The 22,938-nt window shown below is 39.8% G+C and overlaps 1 protein-coding gene across 1 annotated transcript in view; it reads right to left on the reverse strand.

Moving 5' to 3' along the window:
• The window catches only part of itgav (integrin, alpha V), an 81,261-nt gene that overhangs the window by 41,348 nt on the left and 16,975 nt on the right, over positions 1 to 22,938 (reverse strand). Inside the window, exons 3-14 of the mRNA XM_067604592.1 lie at positions 21,251 to 21,342; positions 18,890 to 19,004; positions 17,691 to 17,752; positions 16,961 to 17,009; positions 12,915 to 13,037; positions 10,677 to 10,721; positions 8,007 to 8,050; positions 7,666 to 7,722; positions 4,773 to 4,825; positions 3,853 to 3,928; positions 1,060 to 1,189; positions 771 to 868 (exon numbers count right to left, since the gene is read on the reverse strand). Coding sequence (XP_067460693.1) covers positions 771 to 868; positions 1,060 to 1,189; positions 3,853 to 3,928; positions 4,773 to 4,825; positions 7,666 to 7,722; positions 8,007 to 8,050; positions 10,677 to 10,721; positions 12,915 to 13,037; positions 16,961 to 17,009; positions 17,691 to 17,752; positions 18,890 to 19,004; positions 21,251 to 21,342 — 944 coding nt within the window. The remainder of the gene's footprint in view (positions 1 to 770; positions 869 to 1,059; positions 1,190 to 3,852; positions 3,929 to 4,772; positions 4,826 to 7,665; positions 7,723 to 8,006; positions 8,051 to 10,676; positions 10,722 to 12,914; positions 13,038 to 16,960; positions 17,010 to 17,690; positions 17,753 to 18,889; positions 19,005 to 21,250; positions 21,343 to 22,938) is intronic.

The raw sequence follows: 22,938 nt of genomic DNA on the forward strand, positions 1-22,938 counted from the left end.
TTTTAGAAGCTAAACATTTAACTGTTTCCCCTGGATAGTTTCCTCTGTCAAGTTGATAACTACAGTTTTTTGTATTGCTGCACTGCTCGAAATAATGGAGCTCAGGATTTATCAGGAGGACGGCTGCTTTACTCCAAACAATTTCACTGTATGAATCTGGACTGTGTGTGTGTAACAGCTAACCTTTTGGATGTGAAGAACAACAAAGAACATTAATTAAGATTAGATCCTGACATATCCTGTTGGCGTGTCGGGAAATTTAAATAATCAATAAAGTTACGCTGCTGTGTCTCATGCATAAATGCGCACAGCGTTTCTCAATGGGAAGATGCAGCTGCGGGTGGATTGCTGCACATAACTGTTTGTCATATATATATATACATATATATATATATTCATTCAATAGAATTAAATGGGACGGGCATAGGATGGGCATTAGATTTTCATGAGGGGGCACACATATTTGTTTATCCTGTTATCAAAGAAGTTGAACACAGCTTTGGACGGAGGGTACATGGACCCCCGGTCCTCCCACTGGTTAAAAACAACTACAAATTCTTTGTAAGTTTTTAAGTCTTTGCAAAGGGAAAGATGTATGTGTTTATTTCCATATTTAACGGGTAAGTAAGATCTGATCACAAGTGGTCACTTGAGACACATGTGGAGACACATGTGTCACATTAATGCCAGGTGTAAACAGGGCCAAAATGATTATTTGAAGATATTGGATTTGGTTTGATGCGATGTAACGAATGCCTTGCTGTATTTACCTGGGAAGGTGACGGGTCAGGCCCTTGAGGGTGGCCGTTATGAATGTAGACCAAACCGTTGTGATTGGGGCCTCCATAAGGAGCAGAGATGGCCACATCTGGAGACGTGACAGAGAGAAACAGCAATAAAAAACAAGATGTGAGGCAGGGCAGGAATTTTCGAGGTTAGGGTCTGGACCTGGTCAGGATGCAGCTCCTTGCTCAGCAGGAAGCTCTGTGTGTGTGTGTGTGTGTGTGTGTGTGTGTGCGCACATGCATGGATAGGTTTAGATGTGGTGTCCTCTCATACCGTTGTAGCCATCCATATCCAGGTCTCCCAGCACCGCAATGGCAGAGCCGTATCTGGCGTAGACCTCCGACCCTGTGAGCATCTGGGGTGGATGGAAGGAAAATCCACCTCGACCAAGGTACACAGACACCTGGAGACAGACACACACACACACACACACACAGTAGCCACTCTGAAATAACTGTTTTGTTCTGTTTGGTTGTTTTCAGAGGTTTCAGATGTTACAAAGGTATTATAGCAGAGAATTAGGCCGTATTCAGACCAAATCAGGCGGTGTGGCGAAAATGCCAGTCCTCCCATTCGTTTAAATGGGGGAAGTGAGAGAGAGAGAGAGAGAGAGAGAGAGAGAGAGAGAGAGAGAGAAGCAGTGGTCAAGCGAGCTAGAGAGTGAATGAAGAGAGGGAGCGCTGGTAACGAGAAAGCCAGTGACCAGATCAATAAAATGTTATTTTCTGATTGTTTCATAGCGGTTACTTTCTAGAGCACAAATAAACACACCCACACCCCCACACACCTCTGCTCAACCCTGCCACTGAATGCCACACCACCTGATTTGGTCTGAATACGGCCTTAGACAGTGAAGGACAGACTGGCGGGCAGGTATTCAGTTTGGGCTTTCATTCAAGTTGAAGCTTTTGGTAACACCCTCACCAGTAACAGAAACAAGCACTTTTTTCAGAGTAGTTTTTACTCTCTTGTTGTAATTTTACAGATATGATGAAATGTCTCTTGAACAGAACATTACTGTGGGCAGCATCTTCTGATGTGTAGGAGGTTGTATGGTCTTAAGATTGTTAGTTTAGAGGGACCTCAATATCACACATCTGACAATGAAAGCTTTGGACTGTATCTGTGTCTCTGCTTCCTGTGAATGGAATGAATGTGTGTGATGGTGTGAGTTTATATGCAACTCATGAGCAAATGAGTGCTCATGTATGTTTGTCTCAATACTTATTCATAGAGTTAGGAATCATTATCACAATAAGTTTATACATGCATTTAAAAGGCTCATAAATATTTTCAAGTTACATCAGGACTCCGTTATGATAAGGGATCTGGAATATAAAATCTGCCTAAATATACCACATTATATAGAATTAGTGCTTGTTAGCTTGTCATGAACGGGTGGTGGCATGTGCAGTGAAACCCTTCAATAGCACTGAGCAGTGTAATTTTCCCCCACACCAACCTTACTATTATATAGGGGATCAGAGTATTGCATTGTGGCTATGATGTCATGCTGTTGGGAGTAAAAACTCTGTTGAACTTCCAGCTTATCTGAGTGCCCTTCTGTGTATGTCACCATTGAGTAAGAGACGAAACGTCTGGTTTTAATACCATTTATGGTTGGTATTTTTCAGCAAAAGCCATTGAAAGTATTTATGTTCAGTAATCACCTCTCTACGTCATGTGTTATTTTCAAAGTTAGAGTTCAAATTGCAATTGTTTACTGTTCACTTTCCTACATATAAAATAAAGGTCCCCAGCTGGACATGAACCATGGTTCATGGTCTTAGCATTTCCCAAGCCCAACATGTTAGTATGTTATCTTTTAGTGTGTTAGCATATTAACATTTATGCCTGCAACAACACAGTAACAGCTGTGCTGCGTCACGCTGCTGTGGTATTGCTTGATAGCAGAGCTAACCATTGCCAAACTGTCAAGCCTTATTTTACCGTTTACTGATGGCAGATCAGAGCTACATTAAGAGTACTCCCCTAAATTTAGCACTGCACTGCCATAACATTGTTGAACTCACAATGGACAGCTTTTTAAATAAGGATCAATATAGAAGAACCGGAGATATTATATTTTTTATTCCCTGCACTCCTCTTTTTCAAAACTGGGTGGCTACATTTACCTAAATTAGGGGATGCACGATATTGGATTCTTTGCCGATATCCGATATTTCCAACTCATTGTGGCCAACTGCTGATGCCGATATATGCACTTTTTTTTCCAGCTGGCTGAGGAGACCATTATGTATGCAAGCATAGACTGTACTAAGTATGATCAAGAAAGACAATATATGAAGGAAGAATTTAGGAAGACTGGAGTTCAGGAGCTCAGCGTTAAAACTTTAATGAACATGCCAAGTGGGTGGAGCAGTAGAGTTTTCTTTGAGTTTATTAGACAGACAGGATTAATGTGTAGGATCGGAGCACCGAGCCCCGATTAAGGTTAAAGTGGGAAGAAGCAGCTGGTCTGACGGGCAGCTGAGTGAAGTGGAGCCTGCGGAGGAAGCACCTGGACTGTCAGGGTGACACAGTCTGTCAGGGGAAGCACACTCAGGCAGCGTTAGAGAAGGCGACATATCAGCCTCTCATAATTGGCAGAATTCGCCGATGCCAATATTTCATTTTAGAGCTTTTATCGGCCGATATCCATGACGTGCTGATAATATCACACATCCCTACCCACAATGAAACTCGACTACTGACATAACAGCCAGAGATTTGGGTGTGTTATGCTGGTGGTGGCTAATGCAGCATGGAGCTGCTAGCATCCAGCAGAGATGAGGAGCTACAGCCCTGCTAACCTCGCTTCTTTCTCACTCCGCACCCCCACATTTTTTCATTTTTATTTTCATATTTGTTCAACCCCAAACAACACTGACTCAAGTGACATCACTTGAGGCAAGTTATCAGATTTCACACAGCTCCCTCTAGAGACACAAAAGACACTACTTTTTTCATACATGCAGTAGTACTCCCCAACACATGGAAACAGTGCTGTAGTAAAACAAAGTGTGTGTGTGTGTGTGTATGTGTGTGTGTGTGTGTGTTTCCTACCTGTCCCACCTCCCTCAGTTTGCCATCTGACCCTCTGTCCATGAAGAGAGGAGCTCCAACCAACAGATCAACCAAACTGGCAGACAGATAGATGAAATATGAATAAAGGAATAACACTGTGTGTGTTGTGATCAAATTTAAGATAGATGATTCATCTTTTAATATGCTTTTATAACTAATCTCTGTGATGTTAAAAGCATTCTGTTAGTTTGACAAAAAATAATGGAGCTTTCAACCATATCTCATGGTCTTGCTGTAATGGCCCTTGAGTTAAGACATTTTGTCAAACTACTGTTTGACAGGTCAAGAATGAACTCACACACCATGACATTTCTCACTAATCTGGGTTTGTGTATCCTTTAGGTCTAACACACAACTAGAATTATTTTCGGCCTAACTAAACTCTTGCAAAGTATTTTTTGAATAGTTTGAAACCTGCATTGTTTACATCAGCTTGTTCATTTTTTTTTTTTAACACATTACCAACACTGGCTCTCAGATGCATCAGTCATGATGTCAATGCATGTCCTTGAATATGCAATGGTAGAACATGAGAGACAAGCAGCCTTCTAGTATTCAGCATGGTGTGACATTGTCTCATGCCGTTTCATATTTCTTTTGGTGCTCTGTTCTGATTGGCTCAGTAACTCATCTACAGTGACAAAATGTGACTTTAAATCTTGTTTCACTAGGAGGACACCAAAATTCAAGGGGGCAGAAGGGTGTGTGAGGTGTTACCTAGGAGGTTATAAAACTCCTAATGTCCCTTCAAACTGAGTGCTTGGGAGCTCTTGAAATAAAAAAGACAGGACTCAATTCATCAATTCATTAGACTAGATTCTTATTTAGAAAGGGACTGCTCAGATGGTAACTACAGAGTCAGACAGGGAAAAAGTACAGAAACAGACAAACAGCCTTACCCATCCTTATTAACATCAGTAGCAGCTACCGAGTGTCCAAAGTAGGCAGCCATCTATAAGACACAGAAGAGAAAAATATAAAATACAATAGCTAAAACCATGAGCTTCAAAAGGTCAGATCACTGTTGCAGTCTCAAACATTAAGTTTATCAAATTAAAATCACACATCAAAAAATCTTGTACTGTAAATCCAGTGGAAAGATCTATTTTTCTTTCTATAAAGAACTTAATCGAACGCCGCCCCCTCGAAGTTCTTGATATCATATATTCAGTGACTCAAAATGTTATGTAGAGCTAATGTCTTACGTGTCATGTGTCTCATATCCAATTAAAATCCAGTTGTGATATTACACCTCTGTTTACACTTAGCCACATGTGTGCCTCTCCATGGGCCAGATCTTAAATCTGATTGCAAGCTGTCTCGGTTTTCCTGTGCTACACACAAATCAGGATGGGCACTTTAGCAGTTTAGTTACAACAATATTAAGTGATAATAGCTAGCTAGAGGTCGGGGTTCAGCTGGTAGAGCAGGTCGTACAGTTCCTGGCTCCTCCTGTCCACATGTTGAAGTATCTTTGAAGACATTGAACCCCCAAAATGATCAGGCCAGCTCCTTGCATTGGTGTGTGTGTGTGTGTGTGTGTGTGTGTGTGTGTGTGTGTGTATATGAGTGAATGAATGTAAAGCGCTTTGAATATATACTGTAAATGTAGTCCGTTTAGCTGGCTAAGGAAAGGAAAGTTTATTTTTATATCACATTTTATACATACAAGGGTAATTCAAGGTTCTTGACATAATACATTAAAACAGAAAAACAGCATGAAACATTAAAATGCATATTTAAAAGGAAATCTTTAAAAAAAAAAATCAGATTTGAAATCTGGCTGGTTTGAACAAGAGGATTTCAGCACTTCTTGGATACAATAGCTTTTTTGATATCCAATAGCTATCAGATCCATGTATGCATTGACACTGAATGCTTTGAAAGTATTTTAACTATAATAGAATGACAGGAGTTAGTAATTTCCAAGACACAAAAGAGGCTGATTCAAAAGCACAACCCAATGACTCACATGAGACGGGCATGATGATGTTAAGGAAAATTGATTGAGATAGCCTGAAGGGAAGCTGAGAAAGAGACAAACAGGGTTTTTAAAGAGTGAGAGAAGAGGATGGAAACCTTGAGACATACAGAGAAATATTGAGAGATGGCTGCAACGTGAGAGAGCGCAAGCAGAAAAGAGATTTTGAAAAAGGCTTGAGACAGAGCTTGAAAGAGAAAGGAGAAACAGGAAACAGATAAAAGAGAGGCTGGTGGGTTCAGAGGGCGAGTTATGGAGGACAGACAGGAAAGTGAAAAGGAACTCTTTCATTAACTCTGCTGATAGTAACCTTTATTCCTCCCCAACCTGTTTCAATAGCCTTCTTCCTACTTCTCACAACCCCCACCCACCTCCATCTCACTCACTCTTCTTCTCATCCTTCTGTAATTCTCCTCTATGTCAGTGTTTGGGAAAAGTTGTTTTGAAAAGCTAGAACAGCTAGCAATTTGCAATATCAAGAGAATTCTATGTTTTGACTTCAGTTTACACACTCTTCTAAACCTTGAGAGGTTTCAATTACTAGTGTTCTGACATCATTTGAAAAAAATTACAATTAAAAAAGCATAAGATTAAGGCTGTTTTAATGACTGAAAAGCTGACATGTCATAGATTATTTGAAATGTGTGCTTTAGGGAGAACAGGCGCTTACACATATTGTGTTCTATTTGGAAAATAAAAGCAGAGCAGCCAAGTCAAACTTTAAGTTAGAAGTGCTCTTTTTGTTTCACTTATTTCTTTGGTTTCCATCTCTACAATCACAAAGTAAACAATAGAATTACACTGTTCATGTTGGAAAGTAATCTACCAGGAATGTAAACTTTCCTGGCTAACATAGTTAGATGCCAGAGTACGTTGCTTAAACTTATTTGCTGGATGACCCTACGTTTGTTTGTTTTTTTAGGGGTGGGACTCATTGGGAATCTAAGTTTGTTCGATTCACATTTTTGGTGTCATAATTAGATTCAGAATTGATTCTCAATTCAATATTCAATTGCAATATAGACAATAAGTATTAAGTGGACTTTTTTTATGTGAAAAAGTTATAATACCAATAATAAATATTTTTGAAATATGTCCAGTCTTGTGCTTGTATGAGAATAATCAAATGAAAGTGAAATTTACTGACCACCACCACTGGTTAAATGTCTTTTGTAAGTGACAGTTAGAGTATGCTCTGTGTAAGGGGGCTGGTATAGTCTGTCAGGCATGCTTGTTGGATAGACGAATAGTTTAGGAAACCTCCTTCCCCCATACTTTTCCCGCAAGGCACTTTTCATTTTTGACATAACTATTTCTGTCACTTTCTCAGTGTCACAACTGACTGCTATACCATGAATACCTTCTAGGAGAGACGGTCTTAAAATATGCATGCATATCATGTCCCTTCTTCCTCTCTATGCCTTTGAGTGTCACCGTTTGAAACATGTCATGTGAATTTTTAAATTAAAAATGCATACAAACGCTTGTCTTAACTGGATAAGATTACTCTAATGTGTGTGCACTTTACACCCCTGCACTGTGCCCTAGTGTCTCTGTTTCGCTTTTTTTCATTCCATCAACATAACGTATAATCATTTATTTTTCTGGAATCTGACTGTCTGGAATCTGTGATTGAAAGATAAGAATCACAATTGTGTGAAACATTTTTCCGCACCACTAGTTTGCATTTTTCTTTTGTTTTTGAAATTAATATGTGGGCTGTGTTTTTTTCCCCCACACAGTGCTGATATCAGTAAGAATACAGCCTCATGCAGATATGGCTAGCTGTGGCCTATTGTCCTCAAGCTCACCTGAGTTCCTGTGAAGTTGACCATAGACTCCATGTTGAGGCCATTGAAGATGTTCACCTAAAACATCAAATACAACAAGTGAGCTTTACACAAACCACTTCAAGGATTCAGCATTAGCAGTTGCATTACAGTTTTAAAACTGTCGGACCCTGGACTCACAGTACTCTTAGAGTCACTGTCACAAGAGTAAAGTGTTTTCTGCACTGGTCAAACAGTCACCATCCACAATCACTGTTTGACCAGCTACATAGATGACTAGGAGGAGACAGGATATCACCCTGATGTGGTCACATGTGTGCGAGTACAGTATGTGGTGTATACAGGGTACACTTAACACTTACATAGCCCAGTGCCTTGTCTCCCCTGGGTACTCCAGTCACGTAATCTATGAAGGTGAGAAAATACAGACTTAATTCGGACGAGTTTGGTTAGTATCTAACGCATCTCTATCTGCATTTACATGAAGCATTTAATTAAATAATCACTGAAACAGCCTATTCAGGATAGCATGCAGAGAAGTGCAGTGAGTGTACTGTTGTGCAGTGTAATGCAATGCAATGTAGTTTAGTGCAGTGCAGTCTAGTGCAGTGCAGTGTAGTTTAGTGCAGTGCATTTTAGCGCAGTGTAGTTTGGTACAGTGCAGTGTAGTGTAGTTTTGTGCAATGTAGTGTAGATAGATAGTTTATTTGTCCTCAAGGAGGAAATTCTTTTCCACAGCAATGTGCATCCTTTGGATTAAACCAGCTCCCGTAGCCAGCTGCGCTGTGCATCATGCTCCCTTATACCAGGGTCTGGGTGAATACTCTTTTCCGACTGGCCAGCAGGTGTGTGTTAAAACCATTTATTGTAAATGTTGTTTGGCTCAAGTTTAATCCCCGTTCTAAATTCATCCACTCTCCGACCTGTAATCATAGCAACAATACAGAGTACAGCTGTCAAAGCTTACTCGTTATGAAGTTTTGAAGAATGGGATGCAGCAGAGGAAAAAGAAATGGAGAAAAGAAAGAAACCAAGCAAAAAACGGCACAATGAACTGACACTTTAAGAGCTGGCGGCGGCGAGTAGTGTGGCAAGTTGTTATGACAACGGTAAGCTCTTGCTTCATAACCTTTAGATTTTGTTGGGCCTCCACCATGTGGTCAGACAAAGGCAGGCCTAGCTGTAAACTCTGAAGCCTGACCACGAGGCCGCCTTTGTCCTTTAATCCCTGAAACAAAGGCCAAAAGGCTGCTCACACAGACTACAACTCCCAGCCTGCCCTGCAGTTCACACCTTGAGATCTGGGAGAGCCCCAAACTCTCGATTTTCATTGGCAGAGACACCAACACCCCAGGGAGTTACCTCAGCTGTAAGTACCAGCTGTACAGATATACCCATTGCCTTTCCATTGTTCCTGCAGTGTAGCAGGAAGCTTAGCTTTCCCGGTGAGCCAGTTTACTAAAGGAGGTAGCCAATCTCCTGTGCAAGTGTATTTCCCCCTTCCAAGTTTGAAGATCCTCCCCTTGCTAGACAAGCTGAGACTTCTCCCTGTGTTCAACCGAGCACAATTATCGGATCCAAAGAAGAGACTGCTGTTGCAACCCAGTGCTCTCCTGTTTTGCCTTCAGAAGTAGGAAAAAGTCCCACTTGGGACTGCTGTGTATTGTGCCACCACGAGCAAGAAAGCAGGTTGGGTTATCGGTCAACAGTCCAGACAACATGCCTTACAGACTACCGTCTATACGTGCGCTTTTCTTTGTGACAAAGCAATTACTGCTCTCTCTCCACAGTCGCGGGACTGCACCGCTAGCCAGTGTTTTTTTCTATTTTCTCTTTCCTGTTACTAACCCTGTTTACACACACATTACACATAAACACTTGCACCCCTTTGTACATCTGGTGGGTAGATACCATGAGACACTACGCAAAGAAGGCATCCTGCTGTCCCCCCAACGGGACTCCCACACCCCTTTGAAAGAAACAAAGTGTTTATTTACGTTATTTACCTAATTTATGTGCATTCGTTTCATTTGAGCTCAGTGTGAAAGTCTCTACCATGTTTTACTGTAATTTACAGTCACGCTAGTTTCTCTCCTCTGCGTTTTACCAAAGGCGGGGCTTAGCCCCTCCAAACACACACACACACACACACACACACACACACACACACAGAGGAGCAGAGCTTGTTCACTGTCTAGTGAACAAGCTGAAGTAGATAACGTTACTCGAGTTGAGGACAACTACACTCATTACATTACATTACACTGCTGCCGATGGTCCATTTGGGACCATTTTGTCCATATGATCCTGAAGCCATCAAGGCTAACCTCAGTGCCCGGGTCAGACTCATCAAGCCAAGACTCAGTCAAAGCAAAGATATATGCCTCCCTGAACAATGCCTCCATAAGACATTTAGCATGTAGCATGTCCATTTATTTTTCAATAAATGGACATTTAAAGAATGATTGCGGGTAGTGGAGGTTTAAAATGGCGCTGTCTGAGTCTGCAACACACCCTTTCTTACTGACCTCTTCGGACTAGATTTTCTATCGGGTGGGATAGTTTAGTGCAGCGCATTGTAGTGCAGTGCACTGTCATATAGTTTTGTGTGTTGCAGTGCAGTGTAGTGCAGTACAGTGCATTTTAGTGCAGTGCAGTGGAGTATAGTTCAGTGCAGTGCAGTGTAGTGTAGTGTGGGGTAGTGCAGGGCCTGTAGTGTGGTGTAGTGCATTTTAGTGCAATGCATTGTAGTATAGTGTTGTGCACTGCAGTGTAATGCAGTACAGGGCAATGCAGTGTAGTTTAGTGCAGTGTAGTGCAGTGCAGTGCATTGTAGTGTAGTGTAGTTCAGTGTAGAGTAGTACAGTGCAGTGTAGTTTAGTGCACTGTAGTGCAGTGCAGTGCAGTTCAGTGTGGTGTTGTACAGTATAGTGCAGTGTAGTGCAGTGTAGTACAGTGTCATGAAGTATGGTGCAGTGTAGTGTAGGAGTAGTAAAAGCATGATCACTAACAACAGCCATCTCTATCCTTACCTTCCTTTCCATCATCGTTGAAGTCTCCAATTGTCACAGAGTATCCTGGTCAACACAGAGATGTGGATTCACTCAGTAAAACTACTTACAACATGTTCCTCAAATAACTCTTATGTTATTTGAATGTTCTTGGAGGGTATAGTCTTAAATAGAACGGACTATATATTGTTCATTTCAAAGAACAATAACAACTGTAGTTTAAATGTTATATACATACATACATACATACATACCTACACACATAAATGTAGATCATGTGTGTTTAAAATGATATAACAGCCAGTCTGTTCTGACAATATTTTGTTCAGTATAAAAGGTAAAGTTTTGCTCAAACATGCATGAAAGTACCAAACTATTGCTGTATTTATATTATAAACATAAAGATAAGATATTTACACTTTAAATAACCTGGTGTGACACTGGATCCAAATTTGAATTTTAAGAAACATGTTTAAAAAATGGTTAAAAGCATAAAGTACAACTTAGCAAATTTTAGACATATTAGAAACTGTCTCTCTTTGGACGCAGCCAAGATATTTATGCATGCTATGATTCTTTCCCATATGTCTTATTGCATCACATGTTGGTGGGGGCAGGCTGGACAAACAGCCATAAGACCTCTTGAGTCCTTATACAAACAAACTAAAAACTCTGGACAAAAAGCCAATGCATTTCCATCACTGTAGGGTACTGGAGAAATACAATTTACTGAGCTTTGAGAATTTTAGATTATTCTCAAATTTATGCCTGGTTTATAACATTTTTCAATGGTTTGGCCCCTCCTTCACTACGTGACTTTGTGTATATCCTCGCTCAGTAAATTCTATTAGATCCTCCAGAGTATCCTCTATACAAGATTATACTATGCCATTTCGTTGCACTGCATTTGGGCAATGAGCTTTCTCTGTGAAAGCCACAACTCAGTGGAATGCCCTACCTGATGATATGAACAGCTGCAGTTCCATCAGTATGCTCAAAACCAAATTAAAAAATCTGCTTAAAACTACTCAGCTCTGTAACCTCTCACTCTAAATTTCATCTCATGGTCTTCTCATGAATGCAAATGATCTTGCTTTTAATTCAACAAGCGTACATTATTAATTTCTAGTTGACATTGTGAATGTATGTGATGTGCTATTGTGTGTACCTTTGTATTTTGTGTTATGTGTCCTGTGTGTTTTTTGCTTTGTACTGTTATGTTTTAATTGTGACCTGCCTAAGGGACTGCAGATGAAAATTAGCTATAAGTTAACTCTGATGCGGCACATCAAATGGTAACATTTATGTTTAAACACTGTGCATGGTCCCAGTAACTGCAATACAACAACAAATTTACTTCAGTATTCAAAAATCACACAGCAAAAATGGAATCCCATCTTTTGTTCCACTGAGTCATATATTTTACCTAGGGCTAAATGATTTGAGGACAGTATCTAAATGCAGTTGTTCTGACCATTATTGCATTATTTTCTGTATTCTGTGTATTGGAGACATCTTCCATGTCTTACAGTTTGTTAGGCTCTGTTAATTATGCAAATTATCATTATAAGGGCAATTCTTAAGATTTAAAAAAAAAATGCACTCTTTCAAATTGCTATTTCAATATTAATACCAGACCAAAATTCTGTGATAAATAAAAAAGTTCTCAACTATTATTCAACTTTTTCATTTAGAGAACTATGAAGTAACTTGAATCTTTTTCAAAATATGATATTAAAGAGATTAAAATGAACAACTTAAAGATTGTATGGCTGGATGATTTTCTTTTTCCATCATCTCTGCTTTTTACATCCATGTGGATATTCCCTCACATCAGTCTATAGTCTGAGTCAGTCAAATCAAGTAAGTATCTGACAGTCTTTCTATGCTGACCTGCAGTGGAGGGACAAAGAGGGGATTTTGGAAGATACTAATTTGATTTGATCAAATCAGACTGCTGAAGCATCATACTAGCTTCAGATTAATTTTGGAATGTATTTCAAATCCTGCACAGAATAAGGACTGGGGATTTTTCCCCCTTAACTTCTATTGAAAGCACATTAGGAATACATCTAATGGCCAGTATGAATAAGGAGGAATGATTACAGTGAGCAAACCCAGTTTCAATGTTCATATGAGCACATGACTATTACTTTAAGACAGACTATCTCTACCCTGTCCTCATTAATGCAGCTGTGAGTGGAAATCAAAAAAGGTGAAAGAAAAAGAAAGAAAAGGTGTGTGCAACTATGTGGTTACCTAGGTAACTGTCATCGTACTGGGCGCCGGCTGACTTGGTGGCCAGGGTGTTTCCATAAGGAGTGATGTAATTTTCGTTGAATCTGGTAAAAATCTCAGAGACATCATCGGAAATCAGCTGGCCTGAAGAGAAAGGAGGAGAACATTAGAGAACAGAGCAGAACAAAAAAGAGAACAACTAGAGAAGAACCCAAGGAGAAAACAGAGGTCAACAAAAGAAGGGTGAGAAACAAGGTGACAACTGAAGAAGAAAACCAAGAGAGGACATGATAGAACAAAAGAGAACAAGGAGAAAAACAAGGATAAAAAAAGAGAGGAAAGCAGAAGCGGAGGGAGTACAAAACAAGGAAGAAGAGTAGAACAGTTGAGAACAGAAGAGTGTAAAGAGCAGATAAAGAACATGCGATTTTATGCGAGTATGTTAACCAGTCAATACACTTTTGGTTTAGAAAAACACACACAACTTGTAATTAGATGAGCCACACAGCTTCCACAGGGACAGTGTTAACAACTGACTAATCAGAAACAGAGCTGTGTGTGAGAGTACGTGAGTGTGTGGTTTGTTGCGAGTGTTGACTCAACAGGAAACAATAATTAGGCTAACACACCCCAGGAAGAACCTTGCCATACCGGCAGAGAGAGATGGAGGAAGGAAATGAGTGAGACTGACTCAGTGTTCAGGCTATACAGCCATATTCTGTGTCACACCCTTTAATGTCAGACAGCTAGACAAACATGGATTACAACACACTGCTGATACACACACCCTGTCTAAAGCCTAACCAGCCTGGACATTACCTGCTTATTAAAATCTTAAGGTGGTGATGACGCATGCTTCAGTCCAGTGTGTCCAGTGTCACAACAGCAGAAATAGGATTTTAGATTCTTTTTCTGTACACATCTCCCTAATCCCCACAGGAGGCTGAACCCACAATAACACAACACACCCTGCTCATGCTGATCCAGCAGCATCTAAAACGACCAACACACACCAGCCCCACCAAACAATACTGCCACGTCAGTGATCTGAAGAAAAATACTTCCAACTGCTCTTTAAGACATTTTATATTAGAATCTTTGAGGTTCGTCTATATATATAGACGAATCTGGGTTGCAGACTAAATATAATGCAAGTAAAAAATAATGTAAAAGGATCTCACTTTTTGGGGTGCTTTTTGCCAGGAAATCTGTTGCCCTGACAACTGTCATTTACATTTTCAATTTCTTCTTTAAAAAGATAGCCTACATGGTATCAAGTGTGATATGTACTTTTTGGAATTTATCACACTAAGGCCATATGGTCAAATTTAAATTATTTCAAGGAGACCTATTATGCTTTTCCTTGTTTACATATTTTTATACATAAAATGTTACAATGGTAAATGGTAAATGGACTGTACTTGTATAGTGCCTTTCTAGTCTTCCGACCACTCAAAGCACTTTTTACACTGCGAATCATTCACTCATTCACACATTCATACGCTGAATGGATACAGGGCCCACCATGCAAACTCCCAACCTGCCCATCAGAGGAAATCTTATCATTCACACACATTCACACACTGATGGCACAGCAGTGTTGTGCCTGTAGCAGATGACCACAACTGCAGCCACAGCCGCCCCTACAATGTCAGATGTTCATACTAAAAGTGGCCGACGTGTCAAATAATGAGGGTAACATATGTAGAAATAATCCTGGGGGGAAAAAGCACCGGCTTCAGACTGCTCTGAACGCTTGGTTTCCAACATTTTTTTCTACTTTCAGCCTGAGCTGACGTCAGTTGGTGATGGATTTCTTTATACGGTCATCTGCTACATGCACAGCACAGGAGTTCACTGCACCACTAAACTAACATTATGGCATTTTGTCATTGTATTGTTGGTAGTCAGGCTGAGTCATTACTCCAATACATAGCCGAGCAAAGTAAAATAAGTTGTTTACCTGTTGGAGGTGTGCTGGTCGTCTGCAGCTATTCATCAAACATCACCACCACTGTGGCTGCTTCCACTTGTACTGTTCCTCCCTGCATTATTTCTAACTGATCCGCTCAACAAACAGCTCCAAATATCCCCATATATTGTTATTTCGGCCGGTTTTCAGTGCCACAAACGAAGTTCTGCCAATTAAATTTTTAAAATTAAATTAACATTTTTCACTTCCTGTAAATTCTTAACAATAAAAATCCTTATTCAGTCATTTAAATGCTTTTAATTTGATGCAGAAAAACAGGACATGTTGGGTTTTCATCAGCGGTAACTTTACATGACTGATATGGCTGCCACTCAGCATCTTCCGGAAAGCTGGCCAATCAGAACAGACTGAACTGAAGGGCTGCATAAAGAGTCAGATAAATAAGGAGTTTTTTGAACTGTGAATCATGCAAAGCTACTCTAGTGGAGTCCAAAAATAAATGTGTAGAGCTGGAAATTAGCTTAATAGGTCATCTTTAAACACAAAAACAAAAAGAAGAGCCACTAGATGGCAGAAGGGTACTTTACAACAACAGCTTGAGTTAATCCTGTTGGCTTTTTTTGCACTTTGTAAACAGTCCCCCTGTACATTCGTCTCACAGCCAGCTGTACACAGAGACCAGTTATTTAGAGACATGTTATTTGTCCAGCTTGGAGGATGACTTGTTTTGATGAAAATTAGGTTTTAGCTTGCTGTCTACCTTACTATGGTAGGAAAGAGGCGTTTATGTTTTAAAAACGTTTCGCTCATGAGTTATTGATCCAGGAAGTTCTAATCTGTCAATATATTTCTAACTTTCCCAAATTGTGTAGTGTAGCCTACAAACTGTAGTTTTTTCTGTCAATGATGCATTCATTGTTTACACAACTCACGTGAAGGTAAAATGTTGCCACAACGGTGACTTCAGGGAAGCGGGAGGATTTTCCAGTTCTGTTCTGTTTCTGCATCACCTCCAACTCCAGAAATGGCCATGGTGTCTCAAAAAGTAACTGCAACTGCAGGCTACCGGTAACCTATGTTGTATCGTCTTTGACATGTTTTGACTTTTTTTTTTTCTTTTTTTCTTTCCTTCGGACACCCACCAGGCACGGGTGTGGGGAAAAAAAAAATACTGGGAGAATTGCAGATCCTGCTTTTGATTTCGAAGGTCACAACTGAACGCTCATTTCGATCGATTTTTGACTTAAAATTGAAATTATGACACCCCTAGTCAAAACCAATGTCACACTAGTGTTTCAAAAGTGATGAACTTCCACATTCACACAGACTACCTTCATCTGTCAACTATAATTAATCCACTACTATCAGTGTCAGTGTAAATGTATTGGATTGGATGGATTCATCTATAGTTCTGCAGAAGAAATCTTATGGTAGGGGGGAAGAGATGCATTTTAAGTTTCTGGTGGGTTTGGAGTAAAGAACGTAGTGAGTCTGAGCAGGGACAGTCATTGAAGGAACAGTTTGACATATTGGGATAAACAGCTAGCCTGGCTATGTCCAAAAGGTAGCAAAACCACCTACCAGCACCTTTAAAGCTCACTAATTAACAAATTATATCTTGTCTGTTTAATTTGTACAAAAAACAAAGTTTTGGCCATCATTTCAATAAGTTATGGTAACATTGAACGAAAGCATGTTAATTCCTGATAAGTGGCACTCAACATGGCATCATTGCTAGACCACTACCAGCACAAGAAATACAAGCAGTGAGATGATCAGACAGGTTGTAAACAAACCAACAGTTAAGCATAGCACTACTAGTGGTAACAAACTGCACAGGGTACCTTTAATGTTATATGTATAATGTTATTATAATTGTTAGAAACAATGGCTAAAAACATGCAAATAAGATCAAAGTTGTAATGCAACAGAGTCTCCTTTCACCTTTCACCGAGACAAAGTGAGTGTAGAGAGAGATACACTGTGAATGGAACTGCTGACCTGGATCTGCCCTTTCCTTCTTACATGCTCTTAATTTTCAGATACCAAACTTGCTTTAAGACTGCAACAACACACACACACACACACACACACACAGACACACACACACACACACACACAGTGTAACACTCACCCTGCCAGTAGAAGCTGCCAGGTCCACCCACCACCACTCTGTTGTTCTTCTGCACCACAATAAGAAACAGGGAAAAAGGGAGAATTTTATTACTTTTACTTCTTATTTGGCCCCCTGAGTCAGTACAGAACTAAGTCTTGTACCCAGAGGTGTTAGGGATTCACGGCTGACACCTCCACCTCTAAAACCACACACACAACCAAACACATGCACTGCTGACCAAGGATCACAAATCAAAGATGGATGGTTGGTCCACTGCCTTGGTCCATACTGAAATATCTCAAAGAGTGAATCCAAAAGATTGTTGTATTCCCCTGAATTTTCATCTATGCCACCATAATTAGCAAATGTTAACATGCTAACACACTAAACTACGATGGTGAATGTGGTAAACAATATACCTGCTAAACATCAGCATATTAGCATTTAGCTCAAAGCACATAGAGCTGCTAGCATGGCTGTAGACTAAGTTTTATTACATTTCTGTTTGTGTACAGATTAAACATTACTGAGCTTCAAATGTGTTTATGTGTGTCTATATGAGCTTTATCACTGTAGTGGCTTGTGAGATACTAATGTAATCTAATCTAAATGCAAGTCAAGCAATGATCCCAGACTTAACAATAAACTCCAGGCCACTGTAGGTTCTACTCATAGTGGTGCAGCATAAAGTCCAAAATAATAGCAGATGTGAACAATGAGTTTCTGTGGGTTAGGATTGGTTACCTACCTTAAGGAAGTCGACACTGAAGCCAGCCTGGCAGAAGCCCTGCCCTTCTGGCGAATTGGCATCTGGACAAAGAAATAAAGCAGTAACATTACATCATATATATCAGGAAGAGAGGTAGACATGCCATGTGATAAATGAAAATCAAACTGTAATAGATGTAACTTCTCATTTTATATTTATTTATATTTATAAGCATTACATGATTATTATTTACCCTAAACTTGAAATGTTTATAAGTCAAAAGTGACTTTTTGAACACCACTACAATTTGTCCTTATTGGAAAAACCAAGTTTAGAAAACAAAACAAATCCTGTTTCCCGCCAAATCAGGATCCTGCTTTGGCTAGTTACTAAGTAAAAAAACGTCAGGGTGCATGTGATTGCCGGTAACTATAATTTTCCAATCACATTTCACCTTGAAGTGGAAGGGTTCTTTTATTGGTAAAATAGTGACGACTTCTGCCAGATGTAAGTCCTGAAAAAGCTAACAAGAACAGCGGCTGGAAAGAAGGAATATTGTTGCTAGTGAAGAAAGCTGCAGGTGAAGAATGGAAGAGAATGGAGAGAGCTGTCTGGTGAGATTATGGATTTTAGCTGCAAGTTTTTGTGAGCTTGTGTGTTCCTCTCATATCAGTTTTTATTTAACAAGTAGCTATTCTTTTATTGGTTATTGGTCACTTCAATTTTTCCTCCTGCCCACACTGGCTGTGAAAAGATCACTTCCTATAATGATTCCAATGCAAGTAATGAGGGACCAAATCCACAGTCCTGTGCAAAAATACATCCCAAAGTTCAGACAGACTTGTAAAACTGCAAACCTATTCTTGACAGGCTGCTTAATATATCAGGTCAATTAAAGAGTAACTTGGAACCACCTGAAAATTGTGTTTTTGCTGACCTCCAGTACTTTAACTTGTTACCTTACTGCACTGATGTATAGGTTTACTCCAGTACAGCGTGACATCACTGTTGGGTATGGTCACAGTTGCCATTTGAATCAAGTCCATAGAAGCCTTAATGACAGGTCCAACAGAGCACACTTCTGACCATACCCAACCCCACCTATCAGTGATGATCAGAGTGGTCAGAGTGAAACACTGTTTTTCAGCCTGATGTTAAGTTAGTCCTTATACACAAGACACAACATGTTAAACCTAGAGAAGACAGACAGAGAGGACAGAGAGAAGAAAAGAACAGACTTGATCTGCAGGGTGAGTACTCCACCACTTTGTCTTCTTTCTTCAGGTAACATGTTCCCACCGGCTCTCGCTCAGAGACACCAAAGGTGGACCACTGGTACAGAGGAGCACAGGCCTGGAAAACACACACACTCAATAAACACCAGAGACCAGAGGAACAATCCTTTTGTCATAGAAGTACTAACATGAGGTAATTTTGAAAATCGTTTTGTTTAACTAGTCATTAATCATGACTAGTTAAACTACTGTCTGACAGCAAAGAATATAAGTCATAATTGTTGACTAGTCAATGAAATGTTTATGTCGACTGACCATTCCCCTCTTTGGATGTAAATCTAATTTACTGCTGTTTGTGGAATTTAGAAAGATTTCCTGGGACATCTGGTCACCTGATCAGGTGTTTTCAGCAGCCGAACTAGATAAGAAAGACGAAACAGTGCTCGAGTCACTCCCATCGTGTAGCCACGGTATACTTATTATCTAAACATAGCACAAAAAGTAAGGAAATTTGTGTTTTGTAGATTATTTCTTTGTTGCAACAATGCTTTTGGCAATAAATCTTATACCATTGGAAAGTCTGTTTATTTCCCTTTTAAAAAGGTGCCACTTTTGTAAGGAACATGCATTTGTGGGATGAGCAGCAGAGCTGAGTACGTGGCTTGCGTCAATGAAAAATTTGCCAAATCTTCTCTGCCAATGCCAAACAGCTTATTCTGCCATTAACATTGTTTGGTGGTGGATTGGATGATTGAAGTTTGAAGAAACAAGACATATTGGCAATTTAACAATTTATTCATTTAACAAACAGGAGCCTCAGTAGCATGTGGAAGAACCATACACAGCCACAACAGCCTGGCACCTCCTCCTCATGCTGGTCACCAGCCTGGTCACACATTGCTGTGGGATGGAATCCCATTCTTCACCCAGCATTTGTCGCAAGTCAGCCAACATGGATGTGTTGGTCACTCTGGCATGAACAGCATGCCCAAGCTGATCCCACAAATGTTCAATGGAGTTGAGGTCAGGACTGCTGGCAGGCCATTCCATCCTCTCCACTCCCAAATTCTGGAGGTAGTCTCTGATAAATCCCCCTCTGTGGGGGCGAGCGTTGTCATCTTGGAAGATAGGGTTCAGTCCCAGACTGTGGAGATATGAGATTGCCACTGGTTGCAGAATCTCATCTCGATATCTCTCTGTATTGAGATTGCCTCCAATGATGACAAGCCTCGTTTTTCCAGTGAGGGAGATGCCGCCCCACACCATCACACTGCCTCCACCAAAAGATGTGACTCTATCTGTGTAGCAATCAGCATAGCGTTCTCCGCGTCTTCTCCACACTTTGACCCTATGATCCAACTGCCGTAGGCAGAATCTGGACTCATCACTGAACATAACGTTCCTCCACATGTTCAGCTTCCAGTGCACATGTTGCCGACACCAGCGAAAACGAGCCTGACGGTGAAGGGCAGTCATGGCAGGCCTCCTGGCAGCCCTATGCTGCCAATCAGGCGCCTGATTGGCAGCATAGGGCTTCTGGCACCTGGGGGTACCAGAAGCTCAAAACAAGAGTCAATAGCAACAGCAAAATAAGCTGTTTGGCATTGGCAGAGAAGATTTGGCAAATTTTTCATCAGCGCAAGCCACATACTCAGCTCTGCTGCTCATCCCACCAGTGCATGTTCCTTACAAATGTGGCACCGTTTAAAGGGGAAATAAACAGTCTTTCCAACAGTATAAGATTTATTGCCAAGACGCATTGTTACAACAAAGAAATAATCTACCAAACACACATTTCCTTACTTTTTGTGCTATGTTTAAATTAAAATCAGAGGACTGACTGTTGTCAAGAATCACTGTAAATATGTTTTGTTTATTTTGTAATAGCTATTTAAAGCTAGAGCATTTTTGTTGAAACAAGAAAAATGGGTTTGACTTTGTTTTAAGTGACAGATGTGCCACCATGTTTAAACCCATTTAACTGTCCTCCAGTGAAGCTAAATATAATATTTTGAACTTGTCTGACCATTTGTTGAATAGCAACAAAACAGAGTCAAAGAAACACAATTTGAAGTGAATGCCTTATTTTGGTATTAAAATTTCAATAATGTTAATTTTATTTACTGCTCAAATATCTAATTTGCTGGGAATTTGCTGTAATAATGGACACCAGTAGTTTAAAAAATACTGTGATTTTGGACAAACATGCACTTTGGGTCCATTTCATTTTTTACTGATTAAATGAATATTGTCTCTGATAATCAATTTAAAAGAAAATTCCTTGAAATTTGCATCTATAATGTATGTGTGTGTGTGTGTGTGTGTGTGTGTGTGTGTGTGTGTGTGTGTTGTAGTGTTTCTTACCAGAATGTGTTCTCCATCAGATCGTACCGAGGCACCAAACCACTGCTTGGATTTAAACTCCATCTGAGCCCCCCCTGTATTCTTCCTGTCATCTGCAAGGAGGGAAAGCTTTTATCAAAGCATGCAAAGTCTTTCAGAATAAAATATAGTTCTAGTCTCTGTTCATCTCTTGTTTCAGGAACGCTTTCCTTTGTTTGCATATTGTCCTTTTTTTATTAGAACAATATTACAACACATGGTCACACATGTAAATCTAATTTAATTGTTTTTTGCTTGTTTTTTTTTTCAAAAAAAAAAAAAAATATGCAGAGAAGGGTGATTAGTTTTTGTCACCCTGAGTAGTGTTATTGCCATCAGGATTTGGCAGCTGAACATCAGAGGAAATCATGAGCAGACATTTTAGTTGATAAAAACTGTAACTATAAAGGAAGCAGCAGGGCGGAGTGAGGTGGGGTTTTACTTTTACTATATGACTTATCAAGTGTCATTTTGATCTTACACTTGGCCAGGGCAATTTTGCAATTCCACACTGACAAAGAGGAATGAGACAAAAATCTCTGACAGTATTGTCACACTTTATTAATGCTCAGAGCATGGTACACAGCATAGCATTAAGGTACTGTGGCGATCTTGCTACCTTCTGATGCACCATTTTAGCCTTGGCCTTTCTAAACAGCTAACAGTTAGCAAAGTCTGTGCCAACACTCCAAAAGACTTTGTCTTTGATCATACACATTCCATGAATCCTCCTGGTGGATTGATAGTACCTTGGTATGTAATCAGGCTAAAGTTCTCTCAGTTAAAGATGACATGGTAAGATTCAGAATGATCAAACAGTGGAAATTAAACATGATTACATGTGCAGTGACTGTATTCAAACGTGCAATAAACATATTCAAACTTGATTATATGGGTAATGTGTGTAATTTTCCTCACAACTTGAATAAGTGTAATATAGGTGCAAACTGTGAAATATTAGGTGTTTTATCTTTGACATCTCGAAAACGTACATCATGGAAAACAATTTAATCAGAAATTAATTAAGTAACTTAAGGGCACAAATAACTTATTTAAGGAATAAATTACTAACTAAATTAAGTAATTTCAGGAAACTAGTAGTTTCCCAAGAAAAAAGTTAGTTCTGTAACAGCTGAAGGAATTCAAGATTAAAGAGACAGACAAACACCGTTTTACAGAGGAAAAAGAAAACACAAACCCTGTAAACAATAATGAAGCCAAAAACGCAGTAATGCACCATGTATACAATGTACACGCAGTACCAGTCAAAAGTTTGGACACACTTTCTCATTCATGTGAATGGGAAGATGTGTCCAAAGATGATGGTAGTGTATACTGTCTTATGTATACATGTGTGTATGTATTTATTTATACTAATAAAGTGGTGTTAATGTGAGAAAGAGAGCCAGTAGCCGGCCCTGCTCTGCTCTGCTCTGCTCTCAATCTGGAGCCAGCTGGCTGATGTTATGCAGAGTTCAATGCAGAAAACAGCTCAGTCATTGCTGAAATAAAAGGAGGAGCCCCACACAAATCTGACAAAAATGTTGATAAGAAGCAGATTAATATCTAGTTGGTGGATAATATTCACAGGCAGTGAGGAAATGTAGAGGGTGCTGTTTTCAAGTCTTTTGATTCTCACAGCTATTTTTGCTTGATATAATGGTATCAGT

Source organism: Thunnus thynnus, chromosome 11 (assembly GCF_963924715.1).
Source record: "Thunnus thynnus chromosome 11, fThuThy2.1, whole genome shotgun sequence".
NCBI lineage: Eukaryota > Metazoa > Chordata > Actinopteri > Scombriformes > Scombridae > Thunnus > Thunnus thynnus.